This window comes from Mastomys coucha, unplaced genomic scaffold (genome assembly GCF_008632895.1).
Source record: "Mastomys coucha isolate ucsf_1 unplaced genomic scaffold, UCSF_Mcou_1 pScaffold22, whole genome shotgun sequence".
NCBI classification, from domain to species: domain Eukaryota; kingdom Metazoa; phylum Chordata; class Mammalia; order Rodentia; family Muridae; genus Mastomys; species Mastomys coucha.
Window position 1 is genome coordinate 248,105,964 of NW_022196905.1, and position 25,648 is coordinate 248,131,611.

General features: G+C 44.3%; 1 protein-coding gene across 1 annotated transcript; it reads left to right on the plus strand.

The window, feature by feature from the left end:
- Positions 1-2,870: 2,870 nt before the first annotated feature.
- Positions 2,871-14,904, plus strand: Tat (tyrosine aminotransferase). The gene is made up of 12 exons (XM_031337125.1): positions 2,871-2,958; positions 3,968-4,214; positions 4,362-4,466; positions 6,584-6,651; positions 7,952-8,110; positions 8,914-9,052; positions 9,847-9,899; positions 10,938-11,090; positions 12,001-12,129; positions 12,536-12,619; positions 13,352-13,450; positions 13,817-14,904. Exons 2-12 carry the CDS (start codon positions 3,980-3,982, stop codon positions 13,955-13,957), a joined length of 1,365 nt encoding a protein of 454 aa, XP_031192985.1. The 5' UTR covers positions 2,871-2,958; positions 3,968-3,979; the 3' UTR covers positions 13,958-14,904.
- The last annotated feature ends 10,744 nt before the right edge of the window (positions 14,905-25,648 follow it).

The window sequence follows — 25,648 nt, forward strand, 5'->3', positions numbered from 1 at the left end:
AAAAAAAAAAAAAAAAAAAAAAAAAAAAAAAAAAAGTAAGGAGAGATGCCCATTTCTAGCAATATTGAGAATAACCCAGAAGACCCTCAGTATTTAAAAATAAAACACATATGTGAGTTCCTAGGATGCCAAGGGAACCAAGCACTCAAGACTCCTAAAGGTGAGCTAACTCCAGAGCCCAGGGAGAACTGTTCCTGGAACAGGGTGGGGACAGCCGCCAAGCTCACAGCCGGTTTGTGTGCACGGAGGGAGGAGTTGGGCCAGAGAAGCCTCTGGAGGATTCTTGACATCTCTGCTCGGTGGTCTCTATGTCTGGGAGAACTGTCAGCCTCTGCAATGTGGTCCTACTTCTAGAAAGCCATCCCATAAACAACATGAAGCCTAAGATTTACCAATCTCTGCTGTACAGGATGTTCTATCTACTTTATTTGCAATAGAAAATCTGAAAGTTTCCCCATGTCCAACAAGAATAGAACAAACAAGTACTGTGTAGCATCCGTCAGAAGAGAGGTTTTTGGGTGTTGTGGTACATCCCTGTAATCCCAGCATTTGGGAAGCTGAGGCAGGAGGATCAGGAGTTCAAAGTCAGCTTGAGCTACATAGAAAGACCTTGTCTCAAAAAGATGGAATAAAGTTGATCTCTTTGTATGATACTTGGAAAATGTTCATATAATATATTCATATTAAAAACAGCCATGCCATAGAACAATTTTGTTTAATAAATATAAATCACATAGTAATTTCAAATTTTAGAAGGAATAATTTTAAAGTCAGGGAGCACCAAAAAGAGTGAGAAAATTAAAATTTTTTCAAAGACTTACTTATTGGATTTTTGTCTATGGATATTTTGCATGTATGTTATAATGCACACTCTGTGTGTGTGTCTGGTTCCTATGGAGGTCAGAAGACGGTGTTAGGTCCTCTGAGACTGGACGCATGGATGGTTGTGAGACACCATGTGGGTGCTAGGACCTGAACCCAGGAAGGGCAGCCAGTGCTCTTAACCCCTGAGCCATCTTGCTATCTCCAGTAAAATTAGTTAAAAAAAAAAATTATTATTAGTGTGTGTGTTCAGCAGTTGCTTCTCTCCTTCCAGAGTGGCATCTTAGGATGGAACCTAGGTCGGTGGTCAGGCTTAGATTGCAAGTGATTTTACCGGCTGAGCCATCTCATCAGGCTTTGAAATGAGTTTTTATTGTTTTATTCTAAATGTCAAAGGATCTCTCAACATGCAATCAGTATAAAATTAACGAGGTAGTAGGCATTTTTAACACTAAGTCTTCACAATATGATTATATCAACAATACATCTCACCTTAGACCAGCCACATTTCAAGGATCAAAAGTAAATTACGACTGTGGCTACTATGTGAGACCGTGCAACTGTAAAGTGAGTGGAAAAAGCGAGCAGTACAGCTCAGTGGCACAGCATTTGTTTTGGTTTAATTCCCTATATCAAAAAGGGGTGTGTTGGGGGTGGGTGGGTTGGAAAGTGACTGAAGAAGACACCCAGTGTCCCAATGTCAACAAGAAAGCAACAGGACTCTGACAACAGAGTGTCTCAGGAAGCATCTCGGCATGCTGTAGCTTTTATTGGAGGTTACAGTGAGTGATACGTGTCTTTGGGCACTAGAGCTCTTGTTGTGCCCAGTGTGATGTGAGCCTTGTGCATCTAAATAGCACTCTGCCTTTTCAGGCCCATTGCAGGAAGAAGACGTTGTAGACCTGCAAAGTGTGGTGGTTGGAGCACTGCACATGCGCAGAGACACTACTACGAAAATAACAGTCTAGCGCCTCTTGTGGATGGTGTTAGAGCTGTTGTCTGTGCCTGTCGAGGGAGCAAGAAGCACGTGTGGTTCAGGAATGAGATTATGTGTTTTAGCATAGGAGAGAGATCCCACCACTAATGTTGTTGGTTCCTTTGTTAACTTTGTGATCAGATAAAAGTTGCTCTGGTAATTTTCCATTGTTTAAAGAAAAAAATAAAAACGACTTCAGATCCCTCAACTCGTTGCACTCTTAAACAGTTTTGTACCCTAATGAAAATGAAGCTGCAGAGATTTTGGCTGCCTTGTTCCTTGATTGATTATTAATTAGTTTTAACTTCCCATTTTGTTCTAACTGGAGTCCAAAACTCTGTGGTATGCCAAGTAAAGGAGATTAAGGCACAGGACAAAGTAATAATAACAACAACGACTATGATATTGACTATGACAATGACTCCAATGACGACAACGGTGATGATAAATGCCCATTATCAAATGAGAGCATGGTTCTATCTGTGCTTTGAAAATTTATTAAACTATGTATGCATTTATCTCTATTTCTATTTATCTATCCAGATACTTACCTATTTTGGTAAATTTGATGGAATTTTTTTATTTGTTTTTCCTTGGAGGGTGATTGAATTTTTGTGGAGATTATCATTGTCTAGCAAATCCCACATATGGTAGATGACTATTCAACCAGGTTCTTATCATTGCCCATGCCCAGGAGTCAGGCTAGAGTACACAGAGAAGGAAGTTCCAGGAGGACCCTCATTTTAATGTATTTCTATACCGTTAATACAATAGTTTTCATAACAAAAAAGGACAATAAATTAATCAATTACTGTCACCCCAACTGCCCTCCACAGTTTTCTCAAACATCTCACCACAAGACCTGAAAGAGTTAACATAGAGAATTCCAGATACTTGATGTGAGGACAAATCCCAGATTGGATGGTGGCCCAGGGTTGGGGTGAGAAACAGCAGAGTGTAGGGGGGAGGTCCAGGGGAGGGGCTTAGTTCTTACTCTCAACCAATAGCCTAAGGGCTTCAGGCCCAACGCCCATTGGCTGAAACTATTTCAAGGGTCAGGATTGCACCTGAACTCATCATCAGAGGACTTGGTGGAGGAGCGCTCGTGGGTGGGCTTATCGGTCTGGCTGCTTGGCGACTGCTTTGCCTGGACGTGGAAGGTAATCCCTAGGGTTCTCTGCACTGTGGTGGTGATTGGTATGCTCCTGGCTTGCTTTCTGATATTCTGGCTTTTTCTGCCCTGGGCTGAGATGCTTATCTGACATGGCTTTACTTTACTTGGCATCAATGTTCATTCTCTCTCTCTTTCTCTCCCTCTCTTCTTCCCTCCTCTTCCCTCTCTCCCTCTCTCTTTCCTTAATAGTATTATAGATTGAACACAGGTCCTGGTCCTGCTAGCCAAGTGCTCCACTGCCTTAGTTTTACATTTCGTGAGACGTGGTCTTGCCAAGCTGCCTGGGCTACAGTACTGAGGAGACCCTTTCTTTGGGGGGGGGTCTCTGTGTGGACAGATGGTAGCCCGCGTGCTTTGATGAATACTTTCCTGTCATTGTTTTTTCCTCTCAGTTTAACTTAGAGCATAGAGTTATAGAGTTGCATATAGAAAAATCCCACTTACTCAAGTCTGGGAGATGACTCAGCAGGAAAAGCCCTTGTCACCCAAGGGTGAGGGTTAGAATTCGTATCTCTAGGACCCATGTCAAGTCAAATGTGGCAGTACACATGTGTAATCCCAGAAACCACAGCAAGATGAAGCAGAGATTCTGCTTCAGACAAGGTGGACAGTGAGGACTGAAACCTGATGTTGTCCTCTGACCTCCACACATTTGTAGTGGAATGTGCTAGCCCTCACTGAAACATGCACATGTACAAGTACACACTCACACCAAAGACAAGAGGGGGGAAAATCCCATTTGTAGTAGATATATCTTCAATGAAATGATCCCTGATAATTTTAGGAAATGAATTGCTCCTGTATTTCCTATCTCTGCAAGACATTCTTACCCCACCCTCCCCCCCATTCACAGCAAAGCTGTCTTACAAGTGAAATCATATAAAAGCATTAGAGAGAAGCATGTGTGATGTCACCCCATGCTTAGATCTAAACATAGCTCCCCAACTCAAAGAGCACCATCTTAGCCTTACAGGGACATCTCTTTTTCCCTGTAGGCTTTGTGAGCCATGGACTCCTACGTGATTCAGACGAATGTCAATGACAGCCTGCCTTCAGTTCTGGATGTACATGTCAATATTGGTGGGAGAAGCTCGGTGCAAGGTAGAGTGAAAGGCAGAAAGGCGAGATGGAATGTGAGGCCCTCTGACATGTCCAATAAAACCTTCAATCCCATCCGAGCCATCGTGGACACCATGAAGGTGAAGCCAAATCCCAACAAAACCGTGATTTCTCTGTCAATCGGTGAGTTCAGGCCACTTGATGGAGGGGTGGCATTGCTTGCCCGTCTCCCACCCTCATGGACTGTCTGGAAGAGAGGAGAGGAGATGAGACTCAAACGTGGGGATGAAAACTCTTGGTGGTTCTTTTGCTTTCCTCTTCTGTGAACAGGGGATCCTACAGTGTTTGGGAACCTGCCTACAGACCCTGAAGTGACCCAAGCCATGAAAGATGCCCTGGACTCGGGGAAGTACAATGGCTATGCCCCATCCATTGGTAAGCATGCCCAGAGATGCTCAGAGTGCATCTTTTTGGTCATTGTTATATAACACAGTCTGATCTCAAACTAGTGATCCTCCTGCCTTAGCCTTTCAAGAGCTGGGAATATAGGCATGTGCTATTGTCATGCCTGACTTTTAATTTTTTTTAATTAAATATATTTATTCATGTGTGAGTGTGTGTGTGTGAGTGTGTGTGTGTGTGTGTGTGTGTGTGTGTATGTATGTTACACACACCGAGATAGGCAGAGAGAGAGAAAAAGAAAGAAAGAACCAGGCAGACAAACAGACAGGCAGGCAGACAGACAGACAGAGGTGGGGGGAGCAAGAGTGCATGTGGTGTGGTTATGGTATGTGTGTGTGTCAGTTAAAGGACAACTGGGGAGACTGGCTTTCTTTCCATCATGTATGTCCTGAGGATTGAGCTCAGGTTGCCAGACTTGGCAACAAGCATCTTTACCCACTGAGCCACCTCACTTGCTTTCTATCAAGCTTTCTAAATAAGACTCCAACCTATAATAATTGTCATTGATTTCCTGATCTGTGGTTCTGAAGAAGAGCCCAAGATAGAACCACCCTTTAGATTAGAGAAAGGGTCCCACTCGGGATTCTTTTTGTTTTTTGTTTTTTTGTTTTTTCGAGACAGTGTTGCTCTGTGTAGCCCTGGCTGTCCTGGAACTCACTCTGGACCAGGCTGGCCTCGAACTCAGAAATTCGCCTGCCTCTGCCTCCTAAGTGCTGGGATTAAAGGTGTGCGCCACTACCTGGCTCCCGCTCTGGATTCTTTAACGCAGTCATTGAGGTCTAATTTCTTTTCTGATGTCATTGCTGGCTGACGCCTTCTCCTTGGGTGCTCAACCAGAGTTATCCCTCAACAGTTCTGCCCACCTTTACTGTGAAGGCAACTCTGGCTGCGCTCAGTCCTCTAGGCTTGACATTTATTTATGCATTTGCCTCCTGTAATTAGCTCCTTTATTTCCTTATGGTTTAAAACTCTGTTTTCATTCTGGCCTTGGTCTCTTTCAAATGCATTAATAATGGTTTAGGAGGGAATTAACAACAAGTGGCTGATACATTGTGGGCAGAAGTTATTATTCCTGGGTGCAAGATACTTCTCTGTTTAGGAAAATCCCATCTGTCAAAAATGTCTCTCCTTTGATTTTGGCAAAATAATTATTTCCTTGGCTTTATCTCATATTGTTTATCTACCACTGGGTATTGTATACATTGTATACATTATCTCCCACTGGGTATCGTATACATTGATCCCTTCTTAATGTAGGATTAATTAAAAAGCAACAACCCAGTTTTATAGTAACATCAGATTCAAAAGCTTTTCCAAGAGGTGTCAGAGACATGGTTTTCAGGAGGATTACATTACATATTGGAAAATTACTTACATATTAGAAAGTTGCATACAACCACCATCAAATTCAAGACTCAAAATTAGGTTATAAGATATTATAATGAGGACCAGTAAGATGCCTTACTGGGTGAAAATGCTTGCTGCCAAGCCTGGTGATCTGAGTTCAATTCCTGGGACCCCCATAGTGGAGGGAGAGAACTGACTCCCCAAAGTTGTCCTCTGACCGACACACATGTGCACACCCACACAATACCCAAGTAAATAATTTCATTATCCAAAATATTAGGAAAGTAATCGAGCTTGGAAACTGGAGTCAAACCTTTACCTGACAAGAGTTCAAAAGGGTCTGAGCATGGCCCAGAAGGGCAGGAAGGACATGGTCGGCTCCAGGAACCCATTCTTCTTCATTAATAGAGTAGGAAATGTTGATCACTGTTGCTTGAAAGACCCATTAGTGAATTGTTGATGGCATTTCAAAAAGTAGACCCTATATAAAGGGACTTAAGGTGTAAGTCCTTCTTTAAAGCAGAATAAGATATAATTATAGCATTCATGCAGTGGGTTTATGCTTCTGCTTGTTGTCACACATTTGCACTCTTAGTAAATGAGCAATAGGAAATAAATTCCCTTAACACATGATTGAGATGAGCAGAATGAACTGTCCCTAAGCAAGGGTGGAGGGTGGCTGGAAGCAGTGTCAATCGAGGGATGAAAACCTCCAGCTCTCTCTCTCCCATGTCCTGTCTCAGGCTACCTGTCCAGTCGGGAAGAGGTTGCTTCCTATTATCACTGCCCTGAGGCTCCTCTAGAAGCTAAGGTAAGCCACAGTACCAGCTCAGAGGCCCCTGGGGCAAGCACACTCCTTGCTTCTGTCCCACAGGGGTGATGGTTTTGGGAGAGCTGAGGAGAATCCCTGTGTAGCAAGTTGTAGCAAGTTGAGGACTTCTTACACAGCTGGGGTTATTGATCAGTAATCATGATTAATGTCACTATGGAATAAAGGGGTGTCTCCTGACATGGATATACTGTTGTCCTAGTGTCTCAAAGGACCCCCAAGGTCATCCTAGATTTGATTTTCTTCAAAAGATCATTGAAAAACTCTTCATGAATAGTAAATCATTTAATTTAAAAGAATTTCTCATTAGGAAGTGTTTATGCATGTGTCTGCCTTCACTCATGTTAGTTAGGGCGCTGAGATAGAACATTAAGAGTCTCATGGCATACTGGATTGGTGGCAGGGCCAGCCTTGGATGCTGCCCTCCCCTCTTGTTGTCTATCTCCTAATCTAAGAGGTGTCTCTCATCTGTGTTTAGAGAAGAGTCAGGCTTCAAGTCTCTGGTCAAAAGTAAATAAATAACCTGGTGGAAAATAGTCCAAGGTCAATCGAAGATCTCCCTTGAGAGTTGGTTGAGTCATAGCCAGCTTGTCCTTTTTAAAGTGATTTGCTTAATTTTTAAAAGTGGCGATCATTTTCAAGAACATTTAGAGATAGCTGAGAGATGGTTAGAAGAGAGATAGACACATACATAGATGAGAGATATACAGCAGATAAAGGATAGATAGATAGATAATAGATGATAATAGATTATGGATGGATGATAGGTAAATAAATAGATGATAGATGATGGATGATAGATGATGGATGATGGATGATAAATGATAGATAGATGATGGGTGATAGATAAATAAATAGATGATAGTAGATAAGTGATAGATTACAGATAGATGAGTGATAGATAAATAAATAGATGATAGATGATAGACACATGATAGACAGTAGATAAATGATAGATGAGGAATGATAGATAAATACATGATAGATGATAGATGACAGATGATAGATTATAGACAAGATAGATGATAGATACATAGATAGACAGACAGACAAGATAGATTTGGTTGGGCTCAGCACAATATTTACTATTTCTTTGGGATTTATTAAAATAAGTTCATTAATACTTTCAACTCACACACATGATGTGAGTGTGAGGTGAGAGGTTGGCGCCAAAGGCAGATTTTACTCTTTTAAAACTTTTTATATTCATCTATTTTGTGTGTATGTTGGTGAGTGTGACTGGGGTAGCTCACTTCCAAGTCCACCCTTTCTCTCTTCACAGGATGTCATTCTGACAAGTGGTTGCAGTCAAGCCATTGAGCTATGTCTAGCTGTGTTAGCCAATCCTGGACAAAACATCCTCATTCCAAGGCCCGGGTTTTCCCTCTACAGGACTTTGGCTGAATCTATGGGAATTGAGGTCAAGCTGTACAATCTATTGGTAATTAAAAACATTTTTTTATTTTTTATTTTATCTTAAATGTATGGTGTTTCTGTCTGCATACCACATGTGTACCTGCCAGAAAAGGATATTAAATTCCCTGGAACTAGAGCTATAGATTATTTGAGCCATCATGTGAATGCTGGGAATTGAACCTGGATCCTTTGCAAGAATAGCAAGTACTCTTAATCCCTGAGCCATCACTCCATGCCTTAGCTTATTTTTTAAATTATTTATTTAATTATTTATTTAATATATATGAGTACACTGTTGCTGTTTTCAAACACACCATAAGAGGGCATCAGATCCCATTACAGATGGTTGTGAGCCACCATGTGGTTGCTGGGAATTAAACTCAGGACCTCTGGAAGAACAGCTAGTGCTCTTATCCTCTGAGCCATTTCTCCGGCCCCCCCTTAACTTAATTTTTGACTCAAGGGCTCAGTTACTAACCTGTTAAAAAAGAAATGACCATTGTCATGCAGAGACTGGTCTGCAGGTGAGAGGTTGGTGCCAAAGGCAGATTTTACTCTTTTAAAACTTTTTATATTCATCTATTTTGTGTGTATGTTGGTGAGTGTGACTGGGGTAGTGAGTTTAGTGTGTGCATGCAGTGGCCCGTGTGTGGAGGTCAACGACAAATTTCTGTAGTTCTCACCCACACCGCCCTGTGGCTCCCAGGGCTGGAACTCAGCTCAGGAGGCTTGGTGGCCCCTTATTTTATTCTTTACACTGAATTCTTGGGCCAAATACTCCCCCTCAATTGTTCAGAAACATTCTAGTCTCACATTTTCCTTTCTCAGCCGGAGAAGTCTTGGGAAATTGACCTAAAACAACTGGAATCTCTGATTGATGAAAAAACAGCTTGTCTCGTTGTCAACAACCCATCCAATCCCTGTGGCTCTGTGTTCAGTAAGCGGCACCTTCAGAAAATCTTGGCAGGTAAGTGCTGAAGACAACCCACCCTGGGAGGAGATGTGAAGAGCATCCTTCAGCTGCTCCTTGAGTGGCAGGATGTCCTGGGTCTGGACTGGCGTTGAAGAAACACCAGCACTGCCTCTAGCCTATGATGTGTCATGGGGCCCAGGACTTGTCTAAAAGAAAGGGAAATGAGAAGTTTATCCCTAATCCAAATCTAGCAAGCATTTCATTTAGGCAGATGTTGTATTTCAGATTAGAAATGTTCAAATGCCAGGTCTGTATAAACATCCTCAAATCCCTCCTTTTAAAACCACAAAGGGCTGGAGAGATGGCTCAGAGGTTAAGAGCACTGACTGCTCTTCCAGAGGTCCTGAGTTCAATTCCCAGAAACCACATGGCGGCTCACAACCATCTGTAATAAGATCTGATATACTCACACAAATAAAATAAATAAAAAGTTAAAAAAAAACCCACAAACAGACAAACAACCAAACAATATCCTCCTCATACCCCCAACAAAGCATAATGATGAAATACTCAAGTTTGAAATACTGGATCCCAGGTATTTTGGTTAAGAGGTAGTTCACCTATGTTTGCCTTTCCCCACTACCATCCTGTGGAAGAGGGAGTCTGGAATGTGTGGTTAAATGCCACAGTTAGGCTAGACAGCCTGGGAGAACATGGTAAGTGCTTAGTTCTCAACAGTATGATTGGCAAGGACAGAACACAGAGCACAGAGGACCAGGCACGAAGGAAACGATGACATAATCTGAACTGAAAATGACTCCAGCATTGCTCTCATTATTTATTTTCAGTGGCTGAAAGGCAATGTGTCCCCATCTTAGCCGATGAGATCTATGGTGACATGGTAAGTCTGGGTTGGGTTGGATCATAACAGGAGTCTCAGTACAGTACTATTTCCTGGGATATGGAGAGTTGCCTAATGGCATGTTCAGATGCAGCTGGCCATTCTGTGCAGACGTTCTTGACAAGATCACAGACTCCTCAGCTTAGCTTTTCATTAATTGAACCATTTAATTCAAAGAGCTGGGAAAAGGCAAAAGTCCTTGGAATTCCCTTGAATGTAGATGCTGAGGAGATAAGATGTAAAGGTACTTGTGGGATTTCTTGTTCATGACTCTTACGGATGTGTGTTCTGAGCAGCTGTTGGCGAGAGGGGTCCTGAAAATGTACCTCAGTGGTTGGGGATGTGCCCAGCTAGCATGCTCAATCTGGGCCTAATTCCTGGCATAAGAAATGAAAAGAAGCTAGGAATTGGTGGCACATGCCTTTGATCCCAGCACTTGGGAGGCAGAGGCAAGCAGATTTCTGAGTTTGAGGCCAGCCTGGTCTACAGAGTGAGTTCCAGGACAGCCAGAACTACACAGAGAAACCCTGTCTCGAAAAACAAACAAACAAAAAACAAAAGAAATGAAAAGAAATACTACATAGGCAAAGGAAGAATGGTTGATATCATTCTAGACTTCTTTGGGAATATTACAGATCCTTTTGTGCTGTGACACCTTCTAGTCACCCCTACTCTCTATCCCCCACCCCCAAAGTTTGCATTCTGCAACATAGCTGGGTCTAGGAATGTTAGACATTGGATTATGGACCTCCCCTTCTATTTTTAAATTTATAACTCCACCTATTAAACTTCCATAGTGCAAGTTTCCAGAAGTTGTACACAGCATTGGACTAGTATCATTACCTGCACTTTATTCTAGACCACACACCAAATTAAATGTCTTTGGTTAAGTTTCCCTGAACTATGTGGGACCCAGTCATGCTTGAGAGTGGGAAGGAGCCTGTCAATCCTTACCCTGTCCCTCAACATCTAAATAAAGGGATGGGAGGGAGGCACTGGATCCAGAGGAACGCATTCCAGAGCGCCTCTCCTCCTCAGGTGTTTTCAGATCGCAAATATGAACCACTGGCTACCCTCAGCACCAATGTCCCCATCCTGTCCTGTGGTGGGCTGGCCAAGCGCTGGCTGGTTCCTGGCTGGAGGTTGGGCTGGATCCTCATCCACGATCGAAGAGACATTTTTGGCAATGAGGTGAGAGCAAGACGGTGGAATGGTGTGAATAGTTTAGTACACGTATTTGGTTTTGAATGCCCAGTGTTGCCGAGGGAGGGTCTCCTCCTCTTTCTGACTGTCATTTGTAGTGTCTGGAAATATATTGGATGAAGATGTAGATAGAAATTCCTCATCCAAACCCAGTTTTCTCGTATTTGGGTCTCTGGGTCTGTTCCACCTGCCTCCAATTTGACGGCTATAAAGAGGCAAACGACCACAGTAATGATGCCACTATTACTTATGTTTTGTGAACCTATATCTTCATAACACCCTATCAGAGCATCTTACAGTCAAGATAAACAGGGTGCAGGAAGTGACATCATCTGCCCATGCTCACACACAGGTTTGTGACAGAGAAGGACCATAAGCCCAAGTGGTCTAATGTAAGAGGCTCACCAGGTGCCATCTTTCCTGAGGTTAAAAACCTGATAGAAAGATTAGAATAGAGCCACAACACAAGGATGCTTACCCTCAGAGCTCCCGGGGACTAAACTCCAACCAAAGAGTACACATGGGGGGACTAATGGCTCCAGCAGCATGAGTATAGCAAAGGATGGCCAAATTGGTCATCAATGGGAGGAGAGGACCTTGACCCTGTGAAGGTTCTATGCTCTAGTGTAGGGGAATGCCAGGGCCAGGAAGTGGGAGAAGGTGGGATGGTGAGCAGGGGGAGGAGGGAGGGAACAGAGGATTGCTTTAGTTTTAGTTTTTTTTAATTTTTATTTTTTTCTTATTTTATTTTATTTTTATTTTTTCTTTTGGAGGGGAACCTGGGAAAGGAGATATTGTAAATAAAGAAAACATCTAATAAAAAAAAATCAAAAAAAAAAAAAAAGAAAAAAAAAAAGAGAAAGAAAGGCTGAATAATTTGTCTCCCGGGGGATTCTAGATTCGAGATGGGCTGGTGAAACTGAGTCAGCGGATCCTGGGACCATGCACCATTGTCCAAGGCGCTCTGAAGAGCATCCTTCAGCGTACCCCTCAGGAGTTCTACCAGGACACTTTAAGCTTCCTTAAGGTAAAGGGCAGCTTGTAGCCTTTCACTTGATGACTTTGGGAGCCAGAGAACATATCAGCAGAATTAGGAATGATGGCCATTCATTTCTGCAGCCCTGTGCAACTGGGGCTTCCTAATCGGAAGGCATTGTGAGAGTCATTCTCCATAGCTAGCTTTCCCCACTTCTTGTAATTTACTCCATCTTGCTAAGAACTTCAAGTGATGGGGTTTTGTTCTTGTTGGCTCTTTGTACCATAACAGTAAACCTAGGTTTGTGGTCTTCAATGAAGGTTCTACCTTCAATAATATTTTTGTTTCTTTTTTAAAAATTGCTTTATTACATAAAACATTACATATGAAAGTCAAAGTTTTCTTTTACTTAAAATTTGATCCCTGGTTTCTTTTTGTTTCTCTCTTCCTCTTGTAGTCCAATGCGGACCTCTGCTATGGGGCACTGGCTGCTATTCCTGGACTCCAGCCAGTCCGCCCTTCTGGAGCCATGTACCTTATGGTAAGTGTGTGTGTGTGTGTGTGTGTGTGTGCTTTTGCATGTGTGTACTCATGTGTGTGTGTTTGCGAGTGTGTGTATGTGTGTGAGAGTGTGTGTGTAGATGTGATAAAGCCCAGGAGATGGCTTGCCAGTATCGTTATGGGTGGTCATGCAGGGTCTGCCTACATCCACAAAGATGAGTTAGGCACCGGTCCCCATCATTTGATATATTGACATGTTATGAATAATCCCAGTGCTTCGACTGACCTGTGTTCACAACAGCCTCCCAATAACTTCAGTACAGCCACTTATGTCATGCACAGATACAGAGGCATGCTTTGTGGTTCATGACTAACAGTCAGTTCGGAGGTCGGGGGACCACACAGAGATTTTGTTGTTCTCCAGTATCTCTAGTGCCATTTGTGATCCAGGGATGCTAACTGTCCTGCAATGAGTGGGGTAGACCCCACAAAGTAAAAAATAACCTGGTCCTGATGCTAACTATGCCTCTTTTGAAGAAAAGAGATGACAAGGCGTTCCTCTCCCTATTTCCCCTTATCAACATCCCAGAAGGAACCCTTCATTAAGCTAAAATACCGATATAACCATGTCATCTTTCTCGTGTTCTGGTTTTCTCAGTTATGGGTGGCAGAGTTCCCAAATGGCTTCAGGGACTCCCTCATTTCTGGCATAGGACACTGGTATGTATTCCTCCAGTGACATGCTGGCCTTCTCTTTTTATTGTGGGTGCAGGTGGGAATTGAGATGGAGCATTTCCCAGAATTTGAGAATGACGTGGAGTTCACAGAGCGGCTAATTGCGGAGCAGGCTGTCCACTGCCTCCCAGCCACGGTGAGTGCTGGTGTGGATCTCTGCAGACATTCCCAACAGCCCCAGAAGACCCCAGAGGTCTTCCTGAGCTGTGTTTTAGCTTGATATTTTCTCCCATACCAAGTATTTTCCTTCATCATTATACCCTCTGAACAGGAAGAAAAGTTAGAAACACTCACTGTGGGTGGGAGGAGAGTTGTCTATTTCAAGATGAATGAACTCAGTTGCCAATTCAGTTCCCTTCAGTAGGGTGAAAGGACATCCTCTAGTGGAATGGCATTACTCTGTCTTTCACACCAGAGGTCTGGCTAGGTTAAGTGAGCCAGTATCAGATTCCATTGCCCTGGAGATAACAGGTTGTTTTTTGTTTTTTTTTTTTTTCCTCAGTGCTTCGAGTACCCAAATTTCTTCCGGGTGGTCATCACAGTCCCCGAGGTGATGATGTTGGAGGCTTGTAGCCGGATCCAGGAGTTCTGTGAACAGCACTACCACTGTGCTGAAGGCAGCCAGGAGGAGTGTGATAAATAGGCCCTCACGAATCCTCCTGACGTGTCCCATGAAAGGAGAGCTGGGCCGGGCTGCTCCTCCTCAGGAAGACAGATGTCCCTTTTGGGAGAGGGACCTTCAAAGCACCGCATCAAGACTTGAGGATTATTTCTTCTTCCCCCAGTTACATCCAACACATGACCGGAACCCCAGATTCTCCCCTTACTCGGCTCTGTAGGAGTGACTCATGAGCTCATTACCCTCACCTAGACACACACACACACACACACACACACACACACACACACACACACACACACCATATACTTCCTTATCCTGAGGGCACTGGGTGAATAATTTACCAGAAAGAAGCCGGGAGGAGAAAAGCAAGAACTCAGGATGAGAGAAGCAGAAGGAGGAGGATAGCTGACACAGGAGCATCCTCTTCAGTCAGGTTGGAAGTCACCTCTGTTGCTGCCTCACTTCAGGAATACCTCACTCCCTGTGGTAGAGCTACACAAGAGAGAAGCTGAGGACTTGTGAATTTGGTTAATTATATTTTAAGTACATTAGGAAACTTGATATTTAAAGGATCCTTGATAGAATTTTTTTTTTTTGTAAAGAATTATTTTGTGGTGCAAATAAATACCAGCTTCCTAAACTGATCAGCTTCCTAACTGGTTAGATCTGCTTGCATCAGGTTTTCTTAAAACAGGAGCAATACCTCATTGAGGGAGAAAGAAGGGACGGGACAGGAGGCCTTTCCAGAGACATTGCTGTGTACAGTGGGACAGCATCTTCCTCCTCGTCTTCTTGTAGAATCATCGCCACTTTTGCTGTCATGTGAATATTGATTTATTAATATTTGTAATATTATCTTTTCATATATTTTCTAAGATACATTTATATTATAAGATCTTTTATTTTGTCAAGGGCATAAATTATTTTTTCTTTTTCTTTTTTTTTTAAATAAAAATTTATCAAGTATGCTTCTCTGTGATATGTTTTCTGGGGCAGGGTTTGGTCCAATCCATCACTCGCCAGGGCTCTGCCTTAGTTGGCCTCTTCTCATTGCTGTAACAGAGCCCCTGATGTAAGGAAGGGCTTATTCTGGCTCACAGTTTCAGGGGGTGCAGTCCCTCACGGAGGGGAGGCATGGAGAGAGGAATGCTTGCTGTGCTCAGCTCAAAGTCTCCTTTTTATTCATTTCGGGGCCCCGGCCCACGTCACTGTGCTATCGACAGTTAGGATGAATGTCTCCATCTCAGTTAACACTCTATGAAACCCCTCCCAGGCATATGCCTCTCTCTTGGTTATTCTAGATTGTGATAAGTAAACAATCAAAACCAGCCATCCTGGTATCCTCTATTTCTCTGTACTGATTTAAGAAGGTGCTTATAAGAGAAATGTATATGCATTTGTGTATGTATGCATATGTGTGTGGTACAGGGTTCTGCCTTTCTTCCCCAGCGTTGTCTGGATGCTGACAACTCACTGGCTCAGAGAGAAGGCAGGGCGAAGTCTGGAAAGGGGAGTCCACAGCCCGTGTGTCCCTTCACGGCATCAGACACAGATGCATGTCAGAATAGAAGAGGAACAGTGGGATTTGGGACAAGTGCTGTGGCTCCCAGCCTCCTCTCTGGGGACCCAGGTGCCACCAGTATACCACTGGGAGAGGAAGTCACCCTTCCCCTCGGGGCTTCTGCACACCAGGCAGAAAGGGGAAGGAGAGCCTGGGATGAGTGGGATCTGGTCTGATTGGGAGCCGTGCTGGTTAGCAGAGGGGCTGGAGAAGAGCAAAGGCTTCTTCAGGGGTCTTAGGCATGGCTCTTTTAGGTGAAGGCCTTCCCCACGGCGATCTTTAATGAAGCAGCTCTCTGAGATGATCCTTGCTTGTTCATATTGCTTGATCGGGGGTGGGTGCGGACCCATACACTTTATTTGGGTGAACCAGAGATTAAAGGCATGAGAATACCCAGGAAAGGAAGGTCATTGGCTAAAGGCTCAAGGCTACCTAGATACCTCATTAACATGTTGAAGAGAAGTCGTGTTATGCTATGTGACTGACTGTCTGTGGTTGGTCCTCTCTGTTGGGTGTCATGGTTACATGTCCAGAGCAGGTACAGAGATGGATGGGGAACGGCTCCACTCCTGCTGTTCTCAAATCTCTGAGACTGCCAGAGTTTGAGCTTACTCAGCCTTACCAGTCCTTATGCCTGTCTGGTAGCACCGTCCCACATACCCTACATATGAATATGATGTCTATGTGTGTCTGCACACTTTTAATATCTTGGCTTCAAAGCCTTCGGTACCAATCACCTACCCTTTCCTAAATCCTGTAGCTACTCAGTGGAACTACTTTCATGTGACCTAGAGATGACAGGCCAGCACTTTGCAACCCTTCTGAGGTGAAGTTGCTTATTTACAAGTTTTCCTCAACGCCTCTCTTAGAGAGGGGCAGGAGAAATCTTGCAAGGTTGGCTTGGGGCTATATTAGATCACCACAGTCTGGAGATGGCTCACCAAGGCAGGTTTTCTTAATTAGAAGAGGAATTAATTAGAAAAATTAATTAATTAGGAATTAATTAGAAGAGGTCTCAATCCTGCTGGCCACACCCAAAGAATTATCTTTAAAAAAAAAAAAGCATCAAATGCCCCTTCTAACATGTATTTCAGTTCTGTGAGCTCCCAGACATTTTACGCCTTAAATTTCCCTATCAAATCCATAATGAAGGAAGATATGATCAAGATGATAAAAACGTTCATTTCCTGTATGCCACCAGAGTGGACCTTTTCCAAAAACGCCTGGCTCCTCTTTTCCTGTCTCCTGCGCCCCTAAATAAACAGGAAGATGGTGTTTTATACAAGACTCTTAGCTTTCCCTGGACAGGTAATCCCACTTGGCATTACTAACAGAATTCTGCTCAGACCCTGTAACTCCACAGTTTCTCTGCTGTCTACATTTTGATAAATGTGCCAGATACACTGTGAAACATCTTGGGGAAGTGACTGGGGTGTAGCTCAGTGGTACAACACTTGGCTAGTAGGTAACAAGATCCTGGGTTCATCCATACCATTGTGGTGGGGGTGGGAGAAGTGAGGGGTTGGGGGAAAGTAGAGGTGGGTGGCAAGGGATATGTGCACACTGGTCAAATTTCCAAACCACACTTATAAACATGCCGTGCTTTATATAAAGGACCTGTCCTTCAGCCATCCGATTTCTTCTCTGTCGAGGAAATGAGTGTTTAGTGGTCCACATTTCAACAATGATCTGAGCAGATGGAATTGGCTGTGTATGCACAATTTCCTTTTTAAAAGCCAAATAACTTAACCTTACAGTTCTGAGCTCTATCTAGGTTCAAATAGGGGTGACATATATCTGAAGTGTTCATCAGGTCTTGGGTGACTCTAAAATTTCTTCCCTGTTCCTAAGCTTAATATTCCAGAAGAATGCTTTTCTATCCGTGTCCGAGTCTCCGAATAAAAGCTGGGATCAAGGGCTGCAAGCAGTGGATTCACTTCTCTCGGTCTGAACACAGCCTACCAGCTGGCAGGCTTGTCCGATTAGGCGACACAGTACTTCACCCAGGTTCTAAACGCCCCAGCAACTGCACATGAGCAGATGAACCATGCCATGGGGCTGGGCTAAGGGCCACAAGAGGTTCATGTGAGCAAATTTTGACAGTAGCTCTGCTTTTTCTCTATTTTGTTACACCTTCAGTTTGAACTTGGCCCCTGCCTTATGTGAGATTCTCTTCCTCCTGTGTTCCTTCAGATTCCAAGAACTTGACAAATCATCTCTGGGCGTCATAAAAACCTGCTGAGCATTCCCAGGTCTAGGCCAGTCCTGGCAGCTGAGAAGCCGAGTGGGGTCTTAGCTGGTGTCAAAAATATGGCCCTTTAGAACGTTTCTTCAAAGAATCGTGCCCTTCACTGTCCTGCATTCCTGCTGCCGGAAAAACGAATCGGCTCCAATGGTCTTGTCAGAGATGAAACTAGACATGAGCATAGAGACAGGGGAGGCTTGAACCAGAAATGTGCTGATTGTAATGGGGAGCAGCCAGCATGAAATAAAGGCAACTTTAATTTTTACAGATGTGGTCGTGAAGGAAAAAAGTTGGGAGCAACAAGAGGGGGCCTCCACAGAGTGAAGAAGAAAAAGAAGGGGGAAAAAAGGAAAGACGATGTTGGCTCATGTGAAATGCACCCAGGTGTGTAGTTAAATGGCACATGGGGAAGTTAGGGGAGGGTCGATCTCCAAGTTTCCAGTGGAGGCTCGGAGACAGGGACACTGGAGTCAGACACTGTCTGGAGCAAACAGTAGATTCTTTGGGCAGTTGCCTGAACACCTGGACCATCCTAGGGAGGTGAGTTTGGTTTGTTGAAGATTGTGTTCCTGCTTGGTTCAAGTCTTGTTAAAGCCATTAATAGTGGAGAAAGAGAACCCTGGCAAGAGTCTGGTCAAGGGGAGGCTCTGCCAGCTCCATGCCTTCTGGGTACTACTGAGGACTGACTGTAAGCACCCTATAGCTGAGTGGTCTCACGGGGTACTCTTACCGACTGTAAACAATCTAAATATGCTTGCAAACACATCCCTGTAAGAGTGTGATGTTAGAATCCAGCCTCTGCTCAGGCCACAGGTCTGCTGCAGCCCCATTGGCCCCTTTCACGGATGCACACAGGCACCCTCCTGAGACATGACCTGTAAGTTCCCACCCAGAGCCCAATGCGGGGATGCTTCACCTGGGGAGAGACTTAACATCAATGAGAATCCTGGCTTGTGGGACACATCCTTCTACCCATGGGCAGGGGTTGGAAGAATTAACATTAAGATGTTCATAGAATTCAAAGGGTGTGATAGATTCATAGTAACCTTTGTCCAAATCACAATGACTTGTTTTAGTATAAAAAGTACCTAATTCATTCTTAAAGCATTCAGACGAATGTGCACCACAGCTCTGTAGCCAAAAGGGGGAATGACTCAAATTTCCATTAATGGAATTACAAATATATATTTGTAAATATTTGTAATATATATGTATATATACATACATATATATGTATATATATATACATACATATATATGTATATATATATATAAAATAGAACAGTATTTAGAAGTACAAGGGGCAACTGGAGAGATGGCTCAGCAGTTAAGAGCACTGGTTGCTTTTCCAGGAGACCCAGGTTCAATTCCTAGCACCCACGTGGCAGCTTGAACCACCTGTAACACCAGAGGATTCAACGCCCTCCACTGGCCTCCATGGGTACCACTTACCCATATGTGGTTCACATAGATACATGGAGGCAAAGACACTTCTATGTATATTTAAAAATTAAAGTAAATCTTTAAAAAGTTTCACAATGGAAGGAATAAAGGAACAATACATCCCTCTGCATTGTTGGACCTTGAGAATATTAGGCAGAGTGAAAGACTGTCAAAAATACTATGTGTGTGTGATTCTGTTGATACCAAATAACTAGCAAAGGCAAACTCGTGGAGCCTAAAGCATGACCCGCTGGCTGCCTGAGGCTGAGGGTAGGAAATGGAGAGTTTTCCAGTGTGTTCAGAGTGTGTACTGAAGTGAGGGTCTGTTCTAAATTGATCATGGTGCTGCTTGAACAGCCCTTAAAATACTAAAATGCACCAAGTACACACTGTTAAGTGAGCTATATGATAAGAGGCTATATCTCTACGACACTTTCAAAAAAAGGGAGTGGGACCTTTGGAAGCTCAAACTGGAATATGTGTTGGCATTTAAAGGAAGTTCATGCTGGTTTTTCTTTTTTCTTCCTTTCTTTTTTTTCTTTTGTTTGTTCTTTCTTTTCTTTCTCTCGCTCTCTGTCTTTCTTTCTTTCTTTCTTTCTTTCTTTCTTTCTTTCTTTCTTTCTTTCTTTCTTTCTTTCTTTCTTTCTTTCTTTCTTTCTTTTTGGTTTTCCAAGACAGTGTTTCTCTGTGTAGCCCTGGCTGTTCTGGAACTCACTCTGTAGACCAGGCTGACCTTGAACTCAGAAATCTGCCTGCCTCTGCCTCCCAAGTGCTGGGATTAAAGGCGTACACTACCACTGCCCGGCTATTCACGCTGTTTTAAATTAGCTTTGTTTTGAGACAAGGCCTTCCTGTGTTCTTCAGGCTGGCTCCAAACCTACGATCCTTAACCATGCTGAGATTCCAGGTGCTCATCACCATGCCCAGATAGGAAAGTCAAACATTTAAAAGAAACAAAAACAAAATAAAACAAAAACAAAACGGTTGCAGGATTTTCCCTGTCCAATCTCATTAGGGCAGTGGGACGCTTGTGCTTGGACAGGAGAAGGGAGGCGGAGGGGGAAATTGTGGAGACAGGGAGAGATGTCTGAGGAGGAGAGGGAGAACCAGAATGGAGGCTCACGTGGTGTTATCAAAAGGTTAGAAGAATTGGGTTAAAGATTTATCATCATCATTTGGCTTTGAAATTATTGTACTGGCATCTTGTAAATTGTGTTAGTATTGATACCTAAATCTGATTGGCTAGTTAAGCATTAAGAGTCTTGATTCTGCCGGGCAGTGGTGGTGCACGCCTTTAATCTCAGCACTTGGGAGGCAGAGGCAGACAGATTTCTGAGTTTGAGGCCAGCCTGGTCTACAGAGTGAGTTCCAGGACATCCAGGGCTACACAGAAAAACCCTGTCTCGAAAAACAACAACAACAACAACAACAACAAAACAACAAACAAACAAAAGAGTCTTGATTCTACCAGGTAATTAGGTGTTGAGATGGGCTAACCAGCGTGTGTGGGGCATTTCAAGAAAGCGAGAGGAACTCGGAGGCCTGTCTGAACGATGGCTCGGTGGGAGCCATGTGGCCTCGCAGGGCTGGCGAGTTGGCAGGCTAAGAGACTGAGTGAGTGAGATCACCTGGCACAGGGGCTAGCTCTAGAGAGTTGTTGGCGGTGGCAGGAGCGAGGGAGTGTGGCCTTGGCCCTGCTGAGAGTTGGTGGTTCATTTTTAAAAATATTTTCTGCAACACAAAACTCTGCAAAATGATCAGTTTACATTACATATGCTCACAATGGAAATCAGTTTTCTCATGGAGAGTGTGACATCGTTTTACTGGTTGCTCTTCCAGGGAACCCAGGTTCAATCCCCAACACCCACATGGCCACTCACAACCACCTGTTATTAGCATTCTGAAATGGAAAACATTTTATCTCTCTTCAAGAAACAATATGTGTATTTTGTGTGTGTACATGCCGTGGTACAAGTCAGAGGGCTCTAGCAGGAGTCTGCTCTTTCCTTCCACCCTGTGAGATGCTAGGCACAATTCAGGACACCAGATCTGGGGGCAGAGGCTGTCATCAGCAGGGCCTCCCAGAAGAGCCTCCTGGAAGAGCCTGATTTTTTTTTGAAGGCCACACTTACAGGAATTAGTTTGGGAAGAACTGGATGTAGTGACCTTGCTAACACTGGCTCGTCTCAGGGTTCAAAGGGCTTGTTTTTTTTCCTGACTCCGGCATTTCATAACGGAAGCAGGGCAAATGTCAACTGTGCTCCAACACTTCAGCTTTCTCATTAGACAGTTCTAGGAAAACAACTGGAACTTCTGGTAGAGCAGCATGAGCATAGATGCCAGACGAGTTCGTTATCTTTGAATCATTCACTATGAAGCAGAAATAAAACCATAAACGAGGATGTAATGCACAGTAATGTGTGAACTCATTTCAGGACTCCAGTGCTTTACCATATTGGGCCTTTCTTCTTTTCTTCCTGTTTTCTTTGCTGAGATATTATAAAGCAATTCCTAGACATCACCTCTTCCTCCAAACACTTCAGTAAATATCTAAAACTATTATTTCTAGGCAGGTACACAGTGATTACCTGTAATCACAGCACCTAGCCAGCTAAGGCAGGAGGATGGCTGTGAAGTGGTGGCTAACTTGAGCTATGTAAGTGAGTTTAAGTCAGCCTGGGATACATAGCAAAATCTTTTTTTTTTTTTTTAAGATTTATTTATTATTATACATAAGTACACTGTAGCTGTCTTCAGAAACACCAGAAGAGTGCGTCAGATCTCATTACAGATGGTTGTGAGCCACCATGTGGTTGCTGGGATTTGAACTCAGGACCTTTGGAAGAGCAGTCGGTGCTCTTACCCGCTGAGCCATCTCACTAGCCCGCAAAATCTTATGTAGACATACCACACACACACACACACACACACACACACACACACACACACACATTTAAGCCACCAAACTTAGCTTTTCCTCTCTCCCTTCCTTCCTTCCTTCTTTTCTTCCTTCCTTCTCTCCTTCCTTCCTTCCTTCCTTCCTTCCTTCCTTCCTTCCTTCCTTCCTTCCTTCCTTCCTTTTTCTCTTTCCGTGTGTGCATATGGGTGCCAGAAGACAACTTTAGGCATTCTTTCTCAGGCACTGTGCGCCTTATTTTCTAAGACAGGACCTTGCATTGGCCTGGAACTCACCAAGAAGGCTAGGCAGGTGAGAGGCTCTGCCTCCCCTAGTGCTAGGATGACAATATTTGCCACAGTGCCTGGTGTTTTAAAAAACAGGTTCTGAGGATTACGTGTGTGTGTGTGTGTGTGTGTGTGTGTGTGTGTGTGTGTGTGTATGTGTGTGAGCAAGTGCATCCCACATGTCTCTGGGCACTTCATATCCTCAGAAGCAGAGTTTCAGGAAGCAAGCATCTCTGATGTGGATGCTGGGGTCTTAACTCAGGTCCTGTGCTCTGAGCCACTGAGCCATCTCTCCTGTCCTGTGTTTGTTTGGATACAAAATCTTACTCAGTAGCTTAGGCTAAGTTTGAACTCACAGCAGTTCTCCTGCCTCGCCTACTAGTGTTGGGATTATGGATGTAAACCATCACATATGTTGAGAGTTCTCTTTTGAGCCTATCTTGTCATTCAAGTTTAACCTTTGGATGGGATTGGATTTATTCAGGCTTTTAAACTCCTAATGTTACCTGGATCTAAGCCTTCTTTCCTAGGGCTAAACTGCATAGCAGTTGGCTACTGCAACATTTCAAGCATATTCTTGTCTTTGTTTCTGTTCTTGGGAGACTACCTTACTCTCCTTTGAGCCTGGTTGCAAGCCTGAAAATATTTGTTGGTTAAAATTTTTTTCTTACATCTATTTACGTGTGGTGGGAGGGGCATAGTGTACATAGGAGGCCAGAGGACAATGGGTGAGAACTTGTTCTCTACCTTCCACCTGTGGGTCGCAGGGATTGAACCCATGTTATCAGGCATGGTGGTGAGCATCTTTGCCCACAGGACCAGTCCTTGGCTTTGATCTGACTTTCCTAGCTGGGTGTTTTGAATCTTAGCTGGTGTCACGTTATTTGCTTTGCTGTGTTGCCATGGAAACCCCATAGCCTGCTGCTCCCTTTCTCTACCCCGGAATCTCCAGCCCATGCAGATGACATTTAATGCTATTACCAAGCTTCCCCAAACAATTCTTCCATCCTTTTATTGCCACACCATAACTGCGTGTTTATAGTGTCGACTCTGACTGACCTTCTTCCAGGGCTTCCCCTCCTGCTCTAAGTCCCTCTCTTTGAAACACTGTATGACCTTTCTCTCTTCTGTCTTTCATTTTCTTTGGGCCTTAACATGTGGAGACTTCAATCTCTCTCAGCGTAGCCTGGCCAGCATCCTAACCTCATTGCCTGTCTCCTCTTGTGGACATATGGAGCTATGGTGGCTCAGGTGGTCCAACTCTTCACTCAACCCCACCACTACTCGTTTCAGCTTTTGTCTTAAGAACCACTGAGTCCTAGGGGTTCTGTTTAAACTCACTTTCGGGTTCTACCTTATCCACAAGTTGATGCCTCTCGAATGTGTATCTCCAGGCTAGACCTCTCTCCTGAATTTCAGACCTGCACAGTTGACTGCCTCCTCTGTGCTCCATGTGGAGATCCTAGGAAGCATCGACATGCTATATGGTTTCTGAGGTCTTAGAATGGAGCTGCCCACATCCAGTCTTCTTCCAGTGAACCCTCCCCTTCTGAGGGATTGGCTAGCACCTTCGATTCCTCCCTGTTTCCATGTCCAGCCTTCCAAATATCCCTTAGATCTGGCCCCTCTTTCCCTGCTCACCAATGTGAGTTCTCTGCACTCTCTTAACTGGCTTCCCCACATCTGGCTCATCTACCTTTAACCTCAGGACGATCTGAACAATCACCGCAGTGATTTAAAACCCAAACCCAACTGTGTTATGCTTCTAATCTCCTTATTAACTTCCTGTTGGTGTTGGGGTGGGGGGTGTATGGAGGGTAGAGGACAACTCATGGGAGCCAACTCTCCTTCTACCACGCAGGTTCCAGGGGCCAAACTCAAGTCATCCATTAAGTATGGCAGTGGACATTGTTGCCTGCTGAGCCACCTTACTGGCCCGCTTCACATTATTTTTAAAGGCAGGGCATCCTGGTTAAATTTTTGCGAAACAAACACAAGACTCATTTGACACAAACCTAGACACATGTGGGGAGGGATGGTCTCAGGAGAGGCTGTCCTATGGGCCATGTTTGTGGGCATTTTCTTTCTTTAATATTTTTTTAAGATTTATTTATTTTATTTTATGTGTATGAATGTCTTGCCTGCATGTATGTAAATGTACCGCATGAATAGTTGTGCCCTCAGGAGTCAGAAGAGGGTGTTGTGTCCCCTAGAACTAGAGTTACAGATAATCCTGAGCCACCGGGTGGAAAAGTGAACCAGGGTCCTCTATAAAAGCAACAACAGGGTTTCTCTCTGTGTAGCCCTGGTTGTCTTAGAACTCTCTCTGTAGTTCATTTCAGGCTGATCTTGAACTCACAGACATCTGCCTGTCTCTGTTTTAGAGTGCTCCTGGATTAAATGTGTGCGCCACCATGATCCAAAACAAAGTGCTCTTGATTGCCGAGCCAGCTTAAGGTTGATGTGGGAAAGGCTAGCCCACTGTGGTGACGTCACCCTGGGCAGGTGGTCCTGGGTGGTATAAGAAAGCAAGCTGAGCAAATGGCAAATGGTGGAGAGCAATCGAATAAGCAGATGTCCTCCACGCTGCCTGCCTCTGCTCCTGCCTGAATCCTGCCCAGACTTTACTCAGTGATAAACAGTGATCAGAACATGGAAGCCAAACAGACCCTTTTCTTCCCAAGTTGCTTTCTTATCACAACAGCAGATAGCAAACTAGGACACAGAGTCTCTCACTGAACCTGGAGCTCAGGGATTCAGCTAGGCTGTCTGGCTAGTGAGCCCCAAGTATCCTCCCTCACTAGCACTGGGGTCCCAGTCACAGCACTGGGGTCACAGCTCTGAGGTCATAGCCCTGGGGTCAAAGCCCTGAGGTCACAGTCACAGTCCTGGGGTCACAGCCCTGGGGTCACAGTCACAGCCTTGGGGGTCACAACCCTGGGGTCACAGTCACAGCCCTGGGGTCACAGTCACAGCCATGGGGTCACAGTCACAGCTCCGGGATCACAGCCCTGGGGTCATAGTCATAGCCTTGGGGTCACAATCATAGCCCTGGGGTCACAGTCATAGCCCTGGGGTCATAGTCATAGCAGTGGGGTCACAGTCACAGCCCTGGGGTCACAGTCACAGCCCTGGGGTCACAGTCACAGCCCTGGGATCACAGCCCTGGGGTCACAGTCATAGCCTTGGGGTCACAGTCACAGCCCTGGGGTCACAGTCACAGCCCTGGGGTCAGAGCCACAGCCCTGGGGTCACAGTCACAGCCCTGGGGTCACAGCCC

Coding starts and splice junctions, on each gene's coding strand:
- Tat (XM_031337125.1), top strand. CDS start 3,980: ATGGACTCCTACGTGATTCAGACGAATGTCAATGACAGCCTGCCTTCA. Junction 6,652..7,951: donor AGGCTCCTCTAGAAGCTAAG/GTAAGCCACAGT, acceptor CTCTCTTCACAG/GATGTCATTCTGACAAGTGG. Junction 11,091..12,000: donor GAGACATTTTTGGCAATGAG/GTGAGAGCAAGA, acceptor GGGGGATTCTAG/ATTCGAGATGGGCTGGTGAA.